Consider the following 13,407-nt stretch of genomic DNA (forward strand, 5'->3'; position numbering starts at 1 on the left):
GGTGCAGCCGGTGGTGCTCTGCACTGGAAACATCTGGGGCTCTGCTCGTGTTGCTCCATCCCGTGTCAGCCACATGCCGGAGCTGCAGCAAGGGATGGCCAAGCCAAGAGAGGTTGAGCAACCAGACTCTTCTAGAGACTTGGGTTTTGCATGAACTCACGTGTCTCAGACCTGCTCCTGAAGCCACACACGTGTCTCTGGAGTTTGTGTTGCAGCAGCTATGCTGAAGAGGAGACATCCATGTTAAGGAGGAGGCACTTGTGCTAAGAAGGCTGCAAAATCCCATGCAGAAACGCCTGCAGCTGTGCCGGGCTGGAGATTCACCTGGGTTTCATAACATAAAGAATAACAGCTTTAGTTTGGCAGAACAGCACCTTTCCTTACCCTGCAGTGTGACCCATGGAAATTGATGCCAGCACTGGCAGGACCAGAGCTGAGGCACTGGTGCTGTGCTGGGGATGGGCAGGCCATGGCAGGAGGTAGGCGCCATCCAGGGAGGATGAATCCCTTGCTCCCTGTCTCGGCACCTTTCCCACATCTCATCCTCATCACAGGGGGAAGCACAGTGAGCTCCGTGTTGATCCCACAGGTCCGGGGGGAGCTCTGGCTCACCGGGCGCTCCTTGCCCACCGGATAAACAACCTGCCATCTTTTGGCACATCTCTGGTGTGTTTTCCTTTTCCCTTGTAAACACAAACAGGAGCTGGTGCAGGCACCACCAATCATTTTTTACATGACACCTTGATCTGTGTTCCTCTCACACCGCTCCCTCTGGCAGCGGGCCGGCAAGGATTACTAAGAGGCAGCCCAAGACTCCGCTGGCACATCCCGTACACCACTGCCTGCCCCAATGCCCGTCCCCAGCCTTCGGGAACAGCTCCTACCATGTAAAGCACACGCTGGCACACCAGACTCCAGCACAAACAGGCAGCACAGCCCCACAGCGCCCAGGGCTGCATGCATGGGTGGCACATGGCTGCACGCTTTATGCAACACCCAGGAGCCCTGAGCTCCACAACTTACACAGGAAAAGCGTGGCTGCAGAGGGAGGAAGGACCTGGGGGTGTTGAAGCCAGCCTGGGGCAGGTGGGGAGCTCTCATTAGGAGTTGTTGCTAGATCTCCCCACGGCTCAAGTGGGACACAGTCATGTTTATGTGCAAGGATGTCCTGCCTCTGCAGCTCTGTGCTACCCCAGGTGTCCAGAACAATCCATCTGGATTTGTCCCATATCCTTGCATACCCTGACATCCTCATTTGACCCCTGCCAGAGCCAGCACAGGGGCAGAGGCAAGCAGGCAGCACGGGCAGCGCAGGGAATGGTATCCCACTGAGCCCTGCCCCACACCTGTGAAATGTGGGAGCTCCACGGGGTGGGGAGGTTTGTCCCAAACATTTGTCCCAGACCCACGCAAGAGCCAAAAAAGCATCCCCAAAACTCTTTGCACTACATGCCTGCACACTGTATTTCCATCTTCAACACCCAGCAGTACCTATTTTGCATCCAGACCCAGGGTGAACCCCTAACAGTGATGCTGCTGTGCTGGGATGTGGTGCTCACACTGGGACGTGGTACCCACACCGCAGCACCCTGCCACACCGTAGTATCGCCACCGGCCCCTAGAGCTGCAGTTTCACCCAGGGTTTGTGTTTACCATCACCTCGTTAAGGGATTATTCAGCCTGTGGTTTCCTCTCTCGGCCGATCTGTTTGTGCTCGGCGGCCGGTGGCTCGCTGCCATCCCCTAAGCTACACGCCGGGCTATATAAGCGCCTCGCTGCCTCGGCTGCGGGAGGCTCGCGCGCAGCCCGGCTCGGCGGCGGTGCACGGCAGGGCTCGGTAAGCTGCAACTCTCTCTTCTTCTTCCCAACCGGCTGCAAATCCCTTATCCCACAGCGGTCAGACCCTCACCTCGCTCCCAGGACCGCAGCTCGGCTGGTGGCTCCGTGGGGAGAGGATGAGACACTCCTTAACTGGGGTTTTATGGGTTTTGTACTAAGAGCAAATAAACCCCAACTCTGCTCAGTTTTTCCCCTTTGTGGCAGCTAGTGGTTATGTAATATTGCTGTGTTATTAAGGCTGTGTAATTAAGAGCAGCTGTGACTGAGGGTGAGGTGGGTATTAATTGATGGGCAGATGAAGGTACGGAGGCTGCTGGCTGGGAAACCTTGACGGGGATGTGGTTCCCCATGTCCTGCTTTTCCCTTCCTCGTACCAGATAATGGGTTTGGGGCAGGGTTATGGGGACGCTGGAGTGGGATGTCGGGGGGATGACAATGCTTTGCTCACATGGGGCTGTTTGATCTCTTGTGGCTCTGTCCCACACTGGCTCCCCTGCCAAAGAGGCGACACGATGCTGAATCCTCCTTGCCACCAGGATCTGCCTGCTGGAACCCCCCCTTTCCCAGTATCACATGTCCCCGAGACAGAGGGATGTATCCCGTCTCAAACCCAGCACTGAACAAGTCACAGCCAGCTCCCAAAATAGCTGCCGAGTGGGAAACAGGCTTTCAGCCTGGATTAATTTTTCCTGGTTATTGTCTGGCTGCGAGTTCACGACCCCGCCGTAAGCCCACAAAATACTGCTCATGTGTTGCTTGTTATTTTTGCTTGACTGGGATTTGCTGAGCCATAATCAAAGTGTTTCCTAGTCCCACATTCCCTGGTGTCGCTGGGGAAGGTTAAAACTGCTTACTAATAACAGGGTGTTCTTGCTGCCGGCTGCTCTTTATCAGCCTTGTTTTATGGGTAAACTGAGGCACCAAAAGGCTGAGGCAACATTTCCCCCTCCCTGACTTCATTAATTTTGGGTGCGCAAAATCAAGCATCTGGATAACACCAGCTCCATGGGTACCTTTAGAAATTAAATACCCAAATGCTTGATGCTGTAGGGTTAAGGGACTCGCTTAAAGCAATATCTGAAGTGGCTGAGCTGGGGGAGAGCAACACAAAGCCTCAGTCCCTCATCTCTATGTGCAGAAAAAGGGAAATATTTAGCTTCTTGCTTGCATTTGCAGGAAAGACTTGGCTTGTGTAAGGGATTTTCCACTTTCAGAGGCGCTCAGGAGCCTTCCCCCTCCCCACGCTCCTGGGACATAGTGGGATATGATGCTATCCTCACGCTAAGCCCAGTGTGCAGGCAGAGGGATGGAGGCATGATGTCCCTGCTCATGTGGGGGGCAGAGCGGGGGCCCGTGGAGCTGCATGGGCTGCAAGAGCATCCCTGCAGAAGTATTTAAGCTGTTAAAAGGCACTTTAAGGAGATGTCATTACAAAGCAGTGCTCTGCAGAATAGATTTGGAATCAGATGTGACAGTGAGAAGCAGAGGGGATACCAGTGTAGATGTGGATCCCCTGCTGCTCTCCGCTCCAGGGACAATCAGGGGCCTGCTGTGGATGGGTTAGACAGGGTATGAGCAGCCCCAGTTTTGGACTGGTTCAGCCTGGGAGAAGCTCCCTGAAAGCAGCAGGACCCTGGGTGACCCTCAACACGGCTGGGCTTGTCTCTGCAGGTCTGGGACGACTGCAGATACACCAAGAAGCCCCCCATCACCTCTGGAGACGATGGTCACTGTGAAGGAGTGGATCCTCCTCCTCCTCCTGGGAGCCACATCCGTTCTAGGTGAAGGTTACTCGTTTCTATTTCCGTCACCGCGCTGTCCCCTGCCCGCGGGCACACCAGTGTGAAGGCACGTCTGTCGGCGGCTGCTGAGCCAGCAGACATGGGCCCGACATCAATGCCGGCTGCTGCTCTGGTTCATTGCAGTGTTTGCCCAGCCAAAGGACTTCCAGATGAGGGCTGGCACCCACCCAGCTTGCAAAGCACAGGCAAAGCCCATCTGTGAGTCAGGCAGCCTCTGGTTAACCGTGGGTGAGTCCCCTGCCCACCGGCCGTGCTGGGACGATCCCTGGCTGGGTCTGTACCCCGGCTCACCTCTGCTCTGTGCAGACCCAAGCTGGCCAGTGCCTTATCCATCACCCAAGCACGAAACAGACCCAGCTTCCAAGCTGAGCCCTTGGGAAGCATCGCCATGGCTCTTCTCCAGGAGAAGATGCTCAGGAGCAGCAGAGTCTGTCTGCTGGCTCCGCAGGGTCACACATACCAAAGTGCTGAGTGATAAGTAACCTGCCCCTCTGTGCCAGTGGGTCTTGTGAGGAAACATGTTTGTAGGCTCTTTACGTTTGTTTTCCAAGGCTATGGAGGAATTTTGCCCTGAAGTGCTCTGGCCAGACACCTGGGTTTAAAACAGGGAGAGTAAATTTTTCACTGGGGAGGTGCCCAGAAGCCCTTGCTGAGTCTCCAGGAGCTCAGAGCCAGCGCTGGTCAGCTTCAGGCTTAGCTCCCCAGTTTAAGTGGGACTGGTCCCAGCAACCACCCCAGGAACCAGCCACAACCACCAGCTCCCCTTGGGCAAACAGGCAGCCAGCAAGTGCAGAAACCAGCCTATATCCCATAGCAACAACCAACCTCGTCCACTTTGGGTTCATTTCTCCCCACCCAGGGAGAAGCAGGACATATTTTATATCTCCAGCTGCAAAAAGATGAGTTGATCTGAGCTGCTCCACCACAGAAAGCACAAAAAAGCTTTTCTTGGGTGCTAAGGGAAACAGCTAATTTGCATCATACCTGAGCTGCAGCGATGCTGTGGGACATCTCCATCACACCCTTCACTTGGCATCTCCTGCCCTGCATCCCACAGGAGCTCTCGCCAGCCACAACCCAAAAGGAAATCCAAAAAACTGATCCTAAGCATTCCCAATTCCTTGAATCTAATTAATGCGTTATTAATCCAATTTAATCTCTCATTTATTAACCCTTAGGTCAAAGGCTTCTGAAACCAGCCCTCGGCAGGATCCAGATAGGACAGAAAACCTTCAGCCCGCTGGTAATGCTCAGCTTGGAGAGTAAGTTGTTCCCAGCTCGGGCGGCTTTCCCTCACCAGGACAAGGGGTGTTTGCACGCGTATTAGGGTTTTCTTCAGCCTCAATTTACAACCAAACAGTATTATTTGAGTAGATGAGGACATTTAAGCAATGGAATAAATGTTAATCATCCGCGACCTCCTGTAGGGTTCTAGCTATCACTGACACATGCTGTTGGCTCCAATCCTGGAAAAGTGAAGGTCAAGTGCATGACCACAGCCCCAGCTCCCGCAGGAAGCACGCGCGGGCTGGGAGGGCGAGGAGAGCCCAGGGATGGGCAAGAACATGCTCTGACTTGCCCTTCCCCTGCCCAGCCTGTCCCCACACAGTTGGTGACACCATATAGAATGAAAGCCTGTGGGGTATTAATTACCTATAGAGCCCAGTCTGCTCATTAATCCCCAGGAGACATCGCAACCCCTCAAGCTTTACTGCCGAGGGCTCGGGATTTAGATTCCAGCAGGCACTGGAAGGGCTGGATGTGCTGACACCATAGCTGAGGGATTAGGGGACTTTCCCAGCTTTCCACCCCATTCCCAGCAGCTCTCTTACCTGCTGGAGAGAATCAAAGCACAAAACCATGGCCATTCAGAGAGGGGTTTTCTCCACTTGGTCTTTTGAAGAAAACTACCAGGAAAATTGTTTTCCCCTCAAAGTCGACGGCACGAGGCAGTGATGCTGAGGCTTGCAGAGCAGGGGCTGACTTCTGCTTCTCTAGGGAGAAATAAAGCAAAATGCTGAGGTTTTGACCAATGCAATTGGAAACTAAAGCTCCTGCCCTCGGCAGCAGTGATCTGTAAGCTCAGTTTTTGCCTCCAGGAGAGGGTGTCCTGGTGGGATTGAGCAGCAGGGCTCAGTGCAGGGACTGGTGCTCAGCCAGGGAATGGGCAAACCCTGCCTGAACCACCCCCCACATCCTCTGCCCGCAGGTACGAGGAGCAGCTCTCGCCGGGGAGACCCGATCTTCACCTACACCAGACGCAGTACGTGCTGCTGGCCAGTGCCGCGGGTCCCTCCCCACGTCCCCATCAGTGCTCCTTCTCTTGGCTTCTCCCTTACTCTCTGCTTTCTGCTTTTTCTGCTGTCAAGGTCCTACCCAAAGCCATATGATGCTATTTTCCTCCCGCAAGTCTTCCCTCCTCCTTTCTCATCATTACCAGCTCTGCAGTTAAAAGCAGCTGATCGCAAACATGCTCAGGATCTTACTGAGACCCCACTTTCATCTGTTGCATGTTAAAGTTTTGCTTGAGGCAAATATAGACAGACATTAATCCATGTGCTACCACATCCCCAAGCCCACCTCCTCCTGCATCCCCCAAACTGCTAAGTAAGGTCTATGGATGCACCACTCAGGATGCTGAACCGGAGATGCCAACAGATTAAAATCTCACCCGTCTAAGCCAAGCTCACTCCAAACCAGACATGATGCTCCCTGGCTGCTCTCATTTAAATAGCCTTTCCCAGCCACCTGCTTGTGTACGCCAGGGGTTCATTTTTGGCCTTTCTAGGGAAGAACCCAACCTGGTTTATTACAAATGGGGTGGAATAGTAAGTGTGGGAAATGACACAGCACGTATCTTCAAGAAACCTCACTTTTAGAAACTTTAGGCACGAGCACATCCTTGTAAACATTATTGGAACACTGTCATTTAAAAATAAACCCAAACCACAGACTTGGAGTGGATCTCATCCATTCAGAGCCACTTAAATTAATATCATCTATAGCCTGGTTAAAGAAATTCCTTTAAAAACCTAACCCCATATTAAACTCTCAGCATGTTTTATAAACTCTTTGTGTTTTACAAATCAGCTGGCCCGTACATGCTCAGCCTGCTCAGTAGCATCTCAGGCTTCTGTTTTGCACACAGTAAAAGTGCTCACAGTAGGACACACACTTCCCCTATAGGGAACATATGTTGAAGTATGGTTAAAGACATTCAACACGTTCATACAAACAATTTTACCCTTTTTTTGCTTTGGTTTGTTTTTATTTAACCACATTTGAAACACAGGCAAGCACGGCCCCTCAGACAGCATTTAAATGACAATGTGTGTTTGATTTCCTTTAAGCCAAAGTTATTCAACACTAAGCATGAGCTGCATGCACTTTGCTCCCCTCCAGTTTATCTTAATCATCCTGAATTCAGTAGCCTGCAGGGAATTAAGTCAGAAGCTTTCAGACGCCTCCTCACGCTTTATTTCCCAGCTTCCTGGACATGCTTTGAGTTTGTTTAATCCATGTGATGCATAATATCTAAATGCATAGTCTGAGCTACATAGAAGCTGCTAAGAAAACAACTGGCTATTTTTGGCAGCTGAATGTCTAATGTGCATCTCAGTAACACGCCACTGATGTTATTTAAGGTCCACCGGTGCAAGATTCAAAAAGGTTTTTGTCTCCATGGTCGAAATGGAGCGAGTGCTCAGCAAAGTGTGGCCAAACCGGTGTGCAGAAGCGTACCAGATCCTGCCTAGCTGAGCGCCGCTGGGGCGTGCACTGTAATGAAGCAACTGAGGAAGGGCGGCTCTGCATTGGACATGTTTGCTCAGGTGCTCCTATAACCTCACTTACGGGCAAGGGGATGACGTCCTGATCTCACCACCACGCAGGCGTTGTATTCCCTTTGCTGTCATTTTACCATCTTTCTCTCCCTTGCCAGAATTTTGTGATGCTGGTTCCTTCCCAAGCAGAGCACAGGGAATTTATAGCCAAATGGCAAGATAAAGGGGGGATCCAGATATGGGGAATCATCAGAGACCCATAAAGATCCCAGGGATATAGGAAAAATCTCATTAATCTTGTTATAACAGCAGCTCTCAAAGTGGAGATGATGATTGCAGGCAGCTGCCTCCATGTAATCTCCAGGAAGGGGAAGAGTTGGGAATATTGAATTGCCACAGCCCCTGCTGAAGGGGCTTGTAATTAATTATATTATTCTTATAATCCCCCTTTAAACAAATAATTCTTAAAATGGGAAAACATAGATTATTATTTGGGATTAATCACTATAGGTAACAAAAATGTTTCAGAATCACTGTTTGTGAGACCATTTGTTATATCCGTTGGGTAAACCTCATTTGGCAATTAACCTGTTAGTCCTGCCCAGGCCAGGATACCACTGAATAAGGGGAGACAGCCTTTAATTCATGACTTTTGGGCATGAGATGGTAACAGAAACCTACGAAGTTTAACGCATTTGGATTTGTAATTTCGCCAGGGTTGAGTTAAGAGCTCACATGCTGATCTGGATTCAAATTTTCCTGAAATCCAGCCCTTTGGGGAAGGTAAATACAGTTCCTAGCTGTAATTATATCCACGTGTCTGCTTTCTACTAATTGTCAGGTTCAGAATCACATTGTCACAGTGTTTCTAAGGCGCAGCTGTTGATAATCAGTAAAAATATGTTTTGGATCCAATTTATTCCTTGTGCAGTATCTGCCTTCTTGCATCTAAATTAAAAGCAGACATGAGACCATGCCATGAGTGTTATGAGCACTTGGGGCCACTTTCTGACTTGCCTGCCTCTCCTCCAGCCTGCAACATCACCTGCCTCATGGGCCGTGTCAATGCTGACTGCGACGCCTGCATGTGCGAGGATGCGACCCTGCATGGGAAGGTCTCTCTTGAGGATGGGTCACCCGCTACCGATGCCCGGGTCTATCTGCAAGCCAAGAAACTTAAGCTGTTGACAACCGCCGATGAGAGGGGCATGTTTAGGATCCCGGGGATCTGTCCTGATGGCAAAAATACCCTTAAAATAAAGAAAGCCAAATACGCAACAGCGACTGTCACCGTGCCCGAGAGCAACAGAAGAAACCTGGCAATCCAAGTGCAGCTGCAGCGATCAGGTAGCTCCAATGAGGTTTTACACAGCAATTAGAAATAAACAGTGATTTTAGGAGGGGAAGAGTAACAATATGGCCTTCTCCTCCTCTGCAGGCAAACCCTACGTTTTCAGAAGCCCTGAGGACAAAGCCAGGAGAGTGGGACAGAGCGTGTCACTCTGCTGTGATGCCCACGGGAGCCCGGCCCCCAACCGCTACCTCTGGTAAGGAACTCCAGTTTGATCAGGGAAAAGTCTTGGCTGTCCCATGGATTCAATTTGTATCTCCTTACCATCTCCATAAAGGCGGGGGTTTAGCTATAAAACAGCTAAATACACTGAGAATAAATTGCTGCAAATGATGGTGTCTTTAAGATGTGCAGAGCTGGTGTTCCTCAGAGGTGCTGTGTCATCTGCTAAGGCACTTACTGCTAAAACACACAAATACGTGTTTGAAAGCCCTCAGCAGGCAGGACTGGCAGTTCTCCTGCCTGCCAACTGCCCAGCAGACACATCTCAGTACCGCCAGGGGAAGGGGAATAACTTTTAGGTGATGCCACCTAGCCAGACTACAAATGGGGAAACCGAGGCAAGAGGTCTGGCAAAATCCACACGGCAGGATGCAGGATTAAGGCCATGGCTCTTCCCCTTTAACTGTCTGCCTGTTCCTGACAGGTACCACAATGGCTCACTGCTGGATCCCTCTTTATACAAATATAAAAACAACCTGATTCTGAAGAACTTGAAGAGAGACCATTCAGGAGAGTATTTCTGCAAGGCCACCAGTGCCGGAGGGTCGGCAAAGTCCCAGCCTGCCAAGCTTGCTGTCATAGGTAAGATAAAATGGGCGTGATGCTCTCCAAGCAGCTGGGGAGGCAGAAACCAGGAATTGTGGTACATGTGGGAAGGAAAAGTCCCAGGAAAAATATTTGGGGCCTAATTCATGCATCCGTTAGCAGATAAGCTTGTGTGAGCTGGTTGGGAACCAGATGCTGTCTACAAACTGGAGCTCTGGATTGCAGGTGACCTGCCAAGCTCAATCTGCTGGTTTCAGCAGATTTCTCACTGTATTCGCTGCCTGACATGTGAATATTTGTTTGCTTTGGTGTTTTTTCTTAAACCTTGGGACACATTTAGCCTCTCCCCAGCCAAAAAGCCAAGCAGCTGCAGAACAGCTAGCAGAGAGTGGGTTGGACGCAGTGGTGGGTAAGCAGGAGCAGGGATGCAAACAGCACTGCCCTTAATCAGGTACCTAAAGTGAAAGCTGAGCACCTGCTTCACGAAAACCAAGGCCAGGTGAATCCAGCTAACCAAAATGCTGCAAAACATCTGGTTTATGGCAGCGAAACCTCAATGTTATTGGAAACATTTAACTCTGTGCATTTCAGACCACAGAGCAATGACTGTACAATTATTTCATGCTGCTCATTAAGAAATCCTATTCAACAGGGAGACAAGAGGCACCCTGTGACTCCCAACCTGAAAGCCACCTCATCCGACTTCCTCACGACTGCTTCCAAAAAGCAACGAACACCTTCTACTATGATGTTGGCAAGTGCCCAGCGACGACTTGTGCTGGGAAGCTGGATAAGGGACTCCGGTGTAAGGACAACATTGCCTATTGCTGCGGAGTGTCCAAGATGGAAACCAGAGACATCTCCTGTGATGGGTACACGCTCCCCACTAAAGTTGTTGTAGCATGTGGCTGCAAAAAATGCACCGAGACCAAAATAACAGTTCGAGGCAGAGCCACAGCAGCAGATAACGGAGAGCCGCTGAGGTTTGGCCACATCTACATGGGCAACAAGAGAGTGAGTATGACCGGCTACAAGGGAACCTTCTCGGTCCATGTCCCAGCAGACACGGAGAGACTGGTTCTAACATTCGTTGATCGGCTGCAGAAGTTTGTGAACACAACAAAAGTTCTGCCCTTCAAGGAAAACGGAGGTGCTGTGTTTCACGAGATCAAGCTGCTAAGAAAGAACCCCCCTGTTACACTGGAATCCACTGAAACCAACGTGATCTCTTTGGGAGAAATGGCAGAAGATGATCCAATTGCTGAATTAGAAATTCCTGCCAATGCATTTTATAGGAAAAACGGAGAAGCTTACAGAGGCAAAGTGAAAGCCAGCGTGACATTTCTGGACCCGAGAAACATCTCAACAGCTCCTGTGACACAAAGTGACCTGAACTTCGTAGATGAGGAAGGAGACGTATTTCCACTCCGCACCTACGGCATGTTTTCCGTGGACTTCACTGATGAAAAGGGCACCGAGTCTCTTAACGCAGAAGAGGTGAAGGTTCATTTGGATGCTGCTCAGGTGAAGATGCCAGAGCACCTGCAAGAGATGAAGCTTTGGTCCCTGAACCCAGAGACAGGATTATGGGAGGAAGAAGGGGACTTCAACCTGGAGAAAAACAGACGGCACAAAAGGGAGGAGAGAACTTTTTTGATTGGGAACATGGAGATCAAAGAAAGGCGGCTTTTTAACCTGGACGTCCCAGAGAGCAGACGGTGCTACGTCAAAGTCCGAGCCTACAGAAGCGAGAGATTCCTGCAAAGCGAGCAGATCCAAGGGGTTGTGATTTCTATTATAAACACAGAGCCACAGCCAGGATTCTCCTCCAACCCCAGAGCATGGGGCCGTTTTGACAGCGTGGTCACTGGTCCCAATGGTGCTTGCGTGCCCGCCTTCTGTGACGACCAAAACCCTGAGGCTTATGGAGCTTATATCTTGGCAAGCATGGGGGGTGAAGAGCTTGAAGCTGTCCCCTCTGCTCCCAAACTCAACCCTAATGCTATTGGGGTCCCACAGCCATATCTCAACAAGCTCAACTACAGGAGAACAGACCATGAGGACTCCAACACTAAGAAAACAGCATTCAGCATTAACATGGCCAAGCCAAGCCCTAATTCCCCAGAAGAGAACAACGGCCCTATTTATGCCTATGAAAACCTAAAAGAATGTGAGGAAGCTCCACACAATGCTGCTCACTTCAGGTTTTACAGGATAGAGGGAGACCGGTATGACTACAACACTGTTCCCTTCAGCGAAGATGACCTCATGAGCTGGACCGATGACTACCTGGCATGGTGGCCCAAGCCTATGGAATTTAGGGCCTGCTACATTAAAGTAAAAATCAATGGACCCCAGGAGGTGAACATAAGATCTCGGAATATGGGTGGGACGCACCCGCGTACCATTGGCAAGCTCTACGGCATCAGGGACGTCCGCAGCATTCGGAACTCGCAGCGGCCAGATGTGTCTGCGGCGTGCCTGGAGTTCAAGTGCAGCGGCATGCTCTTCGACCAGGACCGTGTGGACCGCACGCTGGTCAAAGTGGTGCCTCAAGGCAGCTGCCGCCGAGAGAGCGTCAACAGCATGCTCCACGAGTACCTGGTGAACCACCTCCCCATGGCTACCAACAACGACACCAGCGAGTACACAATGCTGGCTCCTCTCGACCCGCTGGGACACAACTACGGCATCTACACTGTCACCGACCAAGACCCAAGGATCGCCAAGGAAATCGCCTTGGGTAGGTGTTTCGATGGCACATCTGATGGCACCTCCAGAACCATGAAGAGTGATGTCGGTGTTGGGTTGACTTTTACCTGTTCAGAGAGGAGCGCAGCGGAGCAAAGCATCTTCCAGTCTCAGAGGAACTCGGGCCAGCAGTCCACCCTGGTTCTGCCAGGGGAGAGCCCCGCATACGGAAGGCAGCCGGCAAGCCGTCGAATCCCACAAAGCAGGATCCCGATGAGAGGTCAACGTCCTTACGGATACTAGAGCTGTATAGGAGCCTCGGTAAAGTTGTTCACACTCAGTTAAATATAATTTGAAAGTAAAATCCAACAGAACCCAAAGCTGGAGGTGTCATTATTTTTGAGATATAATAAAGGTGCACTTTTTTCTCCACCAGAAAGACATAAGGCAAAAATTGGGGGCCAGTAGCTGTAGCGAGTTTGTGTCTTATTAAATGCATCCATAAAAATCTTCTTTCTGCCTGACGTTAAACAGCTTCATATGATAGCCTAAAGGGAAGACTAAACACATGATTCAATTAAGTCATGTACATAAAACACCCTTCTGTTCTGCATCTGCAGACTTTGCCAGCCCAAGTACCTGTACAGTAGTTGGTAACATGAAAAGGAATAAACTGATTTCCTCATACTGAATTCAACTGCGAGGTTTTGTACTTGAAATGTAAGTATTTTATTTATTTCTAGCTTATTTTAGAATGACTGTATTCCAGCTAAACTGCCGGCAGCTGCATTTCTAAGAACTCACATGCTCGACAGCACAGAGAAGCCATGAGGATTTGTAGGCTCAACATGGATAAACCTAGTTTTCTCTTGCTTCTTGCATTATTTGACAAGAAAATCCATGCTTTAATGATACGCTAGGTTAATAAAAAGAGTCATTTTGTAACTTTGACAATGCTGTGTTGCTTTTGTGTTTGAAATGCCCGACCACGACCAAAGAACAACCTGCAGAATTTCACCCTTCTGTTCACAAACAGGTCACAGCTTTATCGATGTGAGGCTAACCCTGGGTATACGTGAGGGGTTTGGTGGGTAGCTGGTGCTCCCTCAGGTCCAGGGCTTGGCCATGGCATGCTGCAGTCAAGGAATCTGTGCCCACCTTGAGATGTGGAGGC

General features: G+C 50.4%; 1 protein-coding gene across 1 annotated transcript; it reads left to right on the forward strand.

Moving 5' to 3' along the window:
• Positions 1–3,538: 3,538 nt before the first annotated feature.
• On the forward strand, positions 3,539–13,182 carry CILP (cartilage intermediate layer protein). The gene is given in 9 exon segments (XM_030497552.1): positions 3,539–3,620; positions 4,820–4,903; positions 5,851–5,904; positions 7,286–7,471; positions 8,456–8,770; positions 8,862–8,970; positions 9,421–9,578; positions 10,195–12,446; positions 12,449–13,182. Coding segments are annotated over 9 exon segments (3,357 nt in total). The 5' UTR covers positions 3,539–3,562; the 3' UTR covers positions 12,590–13,182.
• The last annotated feature ends 225 nt before the right edge of the window (positions 13,183–13,407 follow it).

Source organism: Strigops habroptila, chromosome 9, assembly GCF_004027225.2.
Source record: "Strigops habroptila isolate Jane chromosome 9, bStrHab1.2.pri, whole genome shotgun sequence".
Taxonomy (NCBI): domain Eukaryota; kingdom Metazoa; phylum Chordata; class Aves; order Psittaciformes; family Psittacidae; genus Strigops; species Strigops habroptila.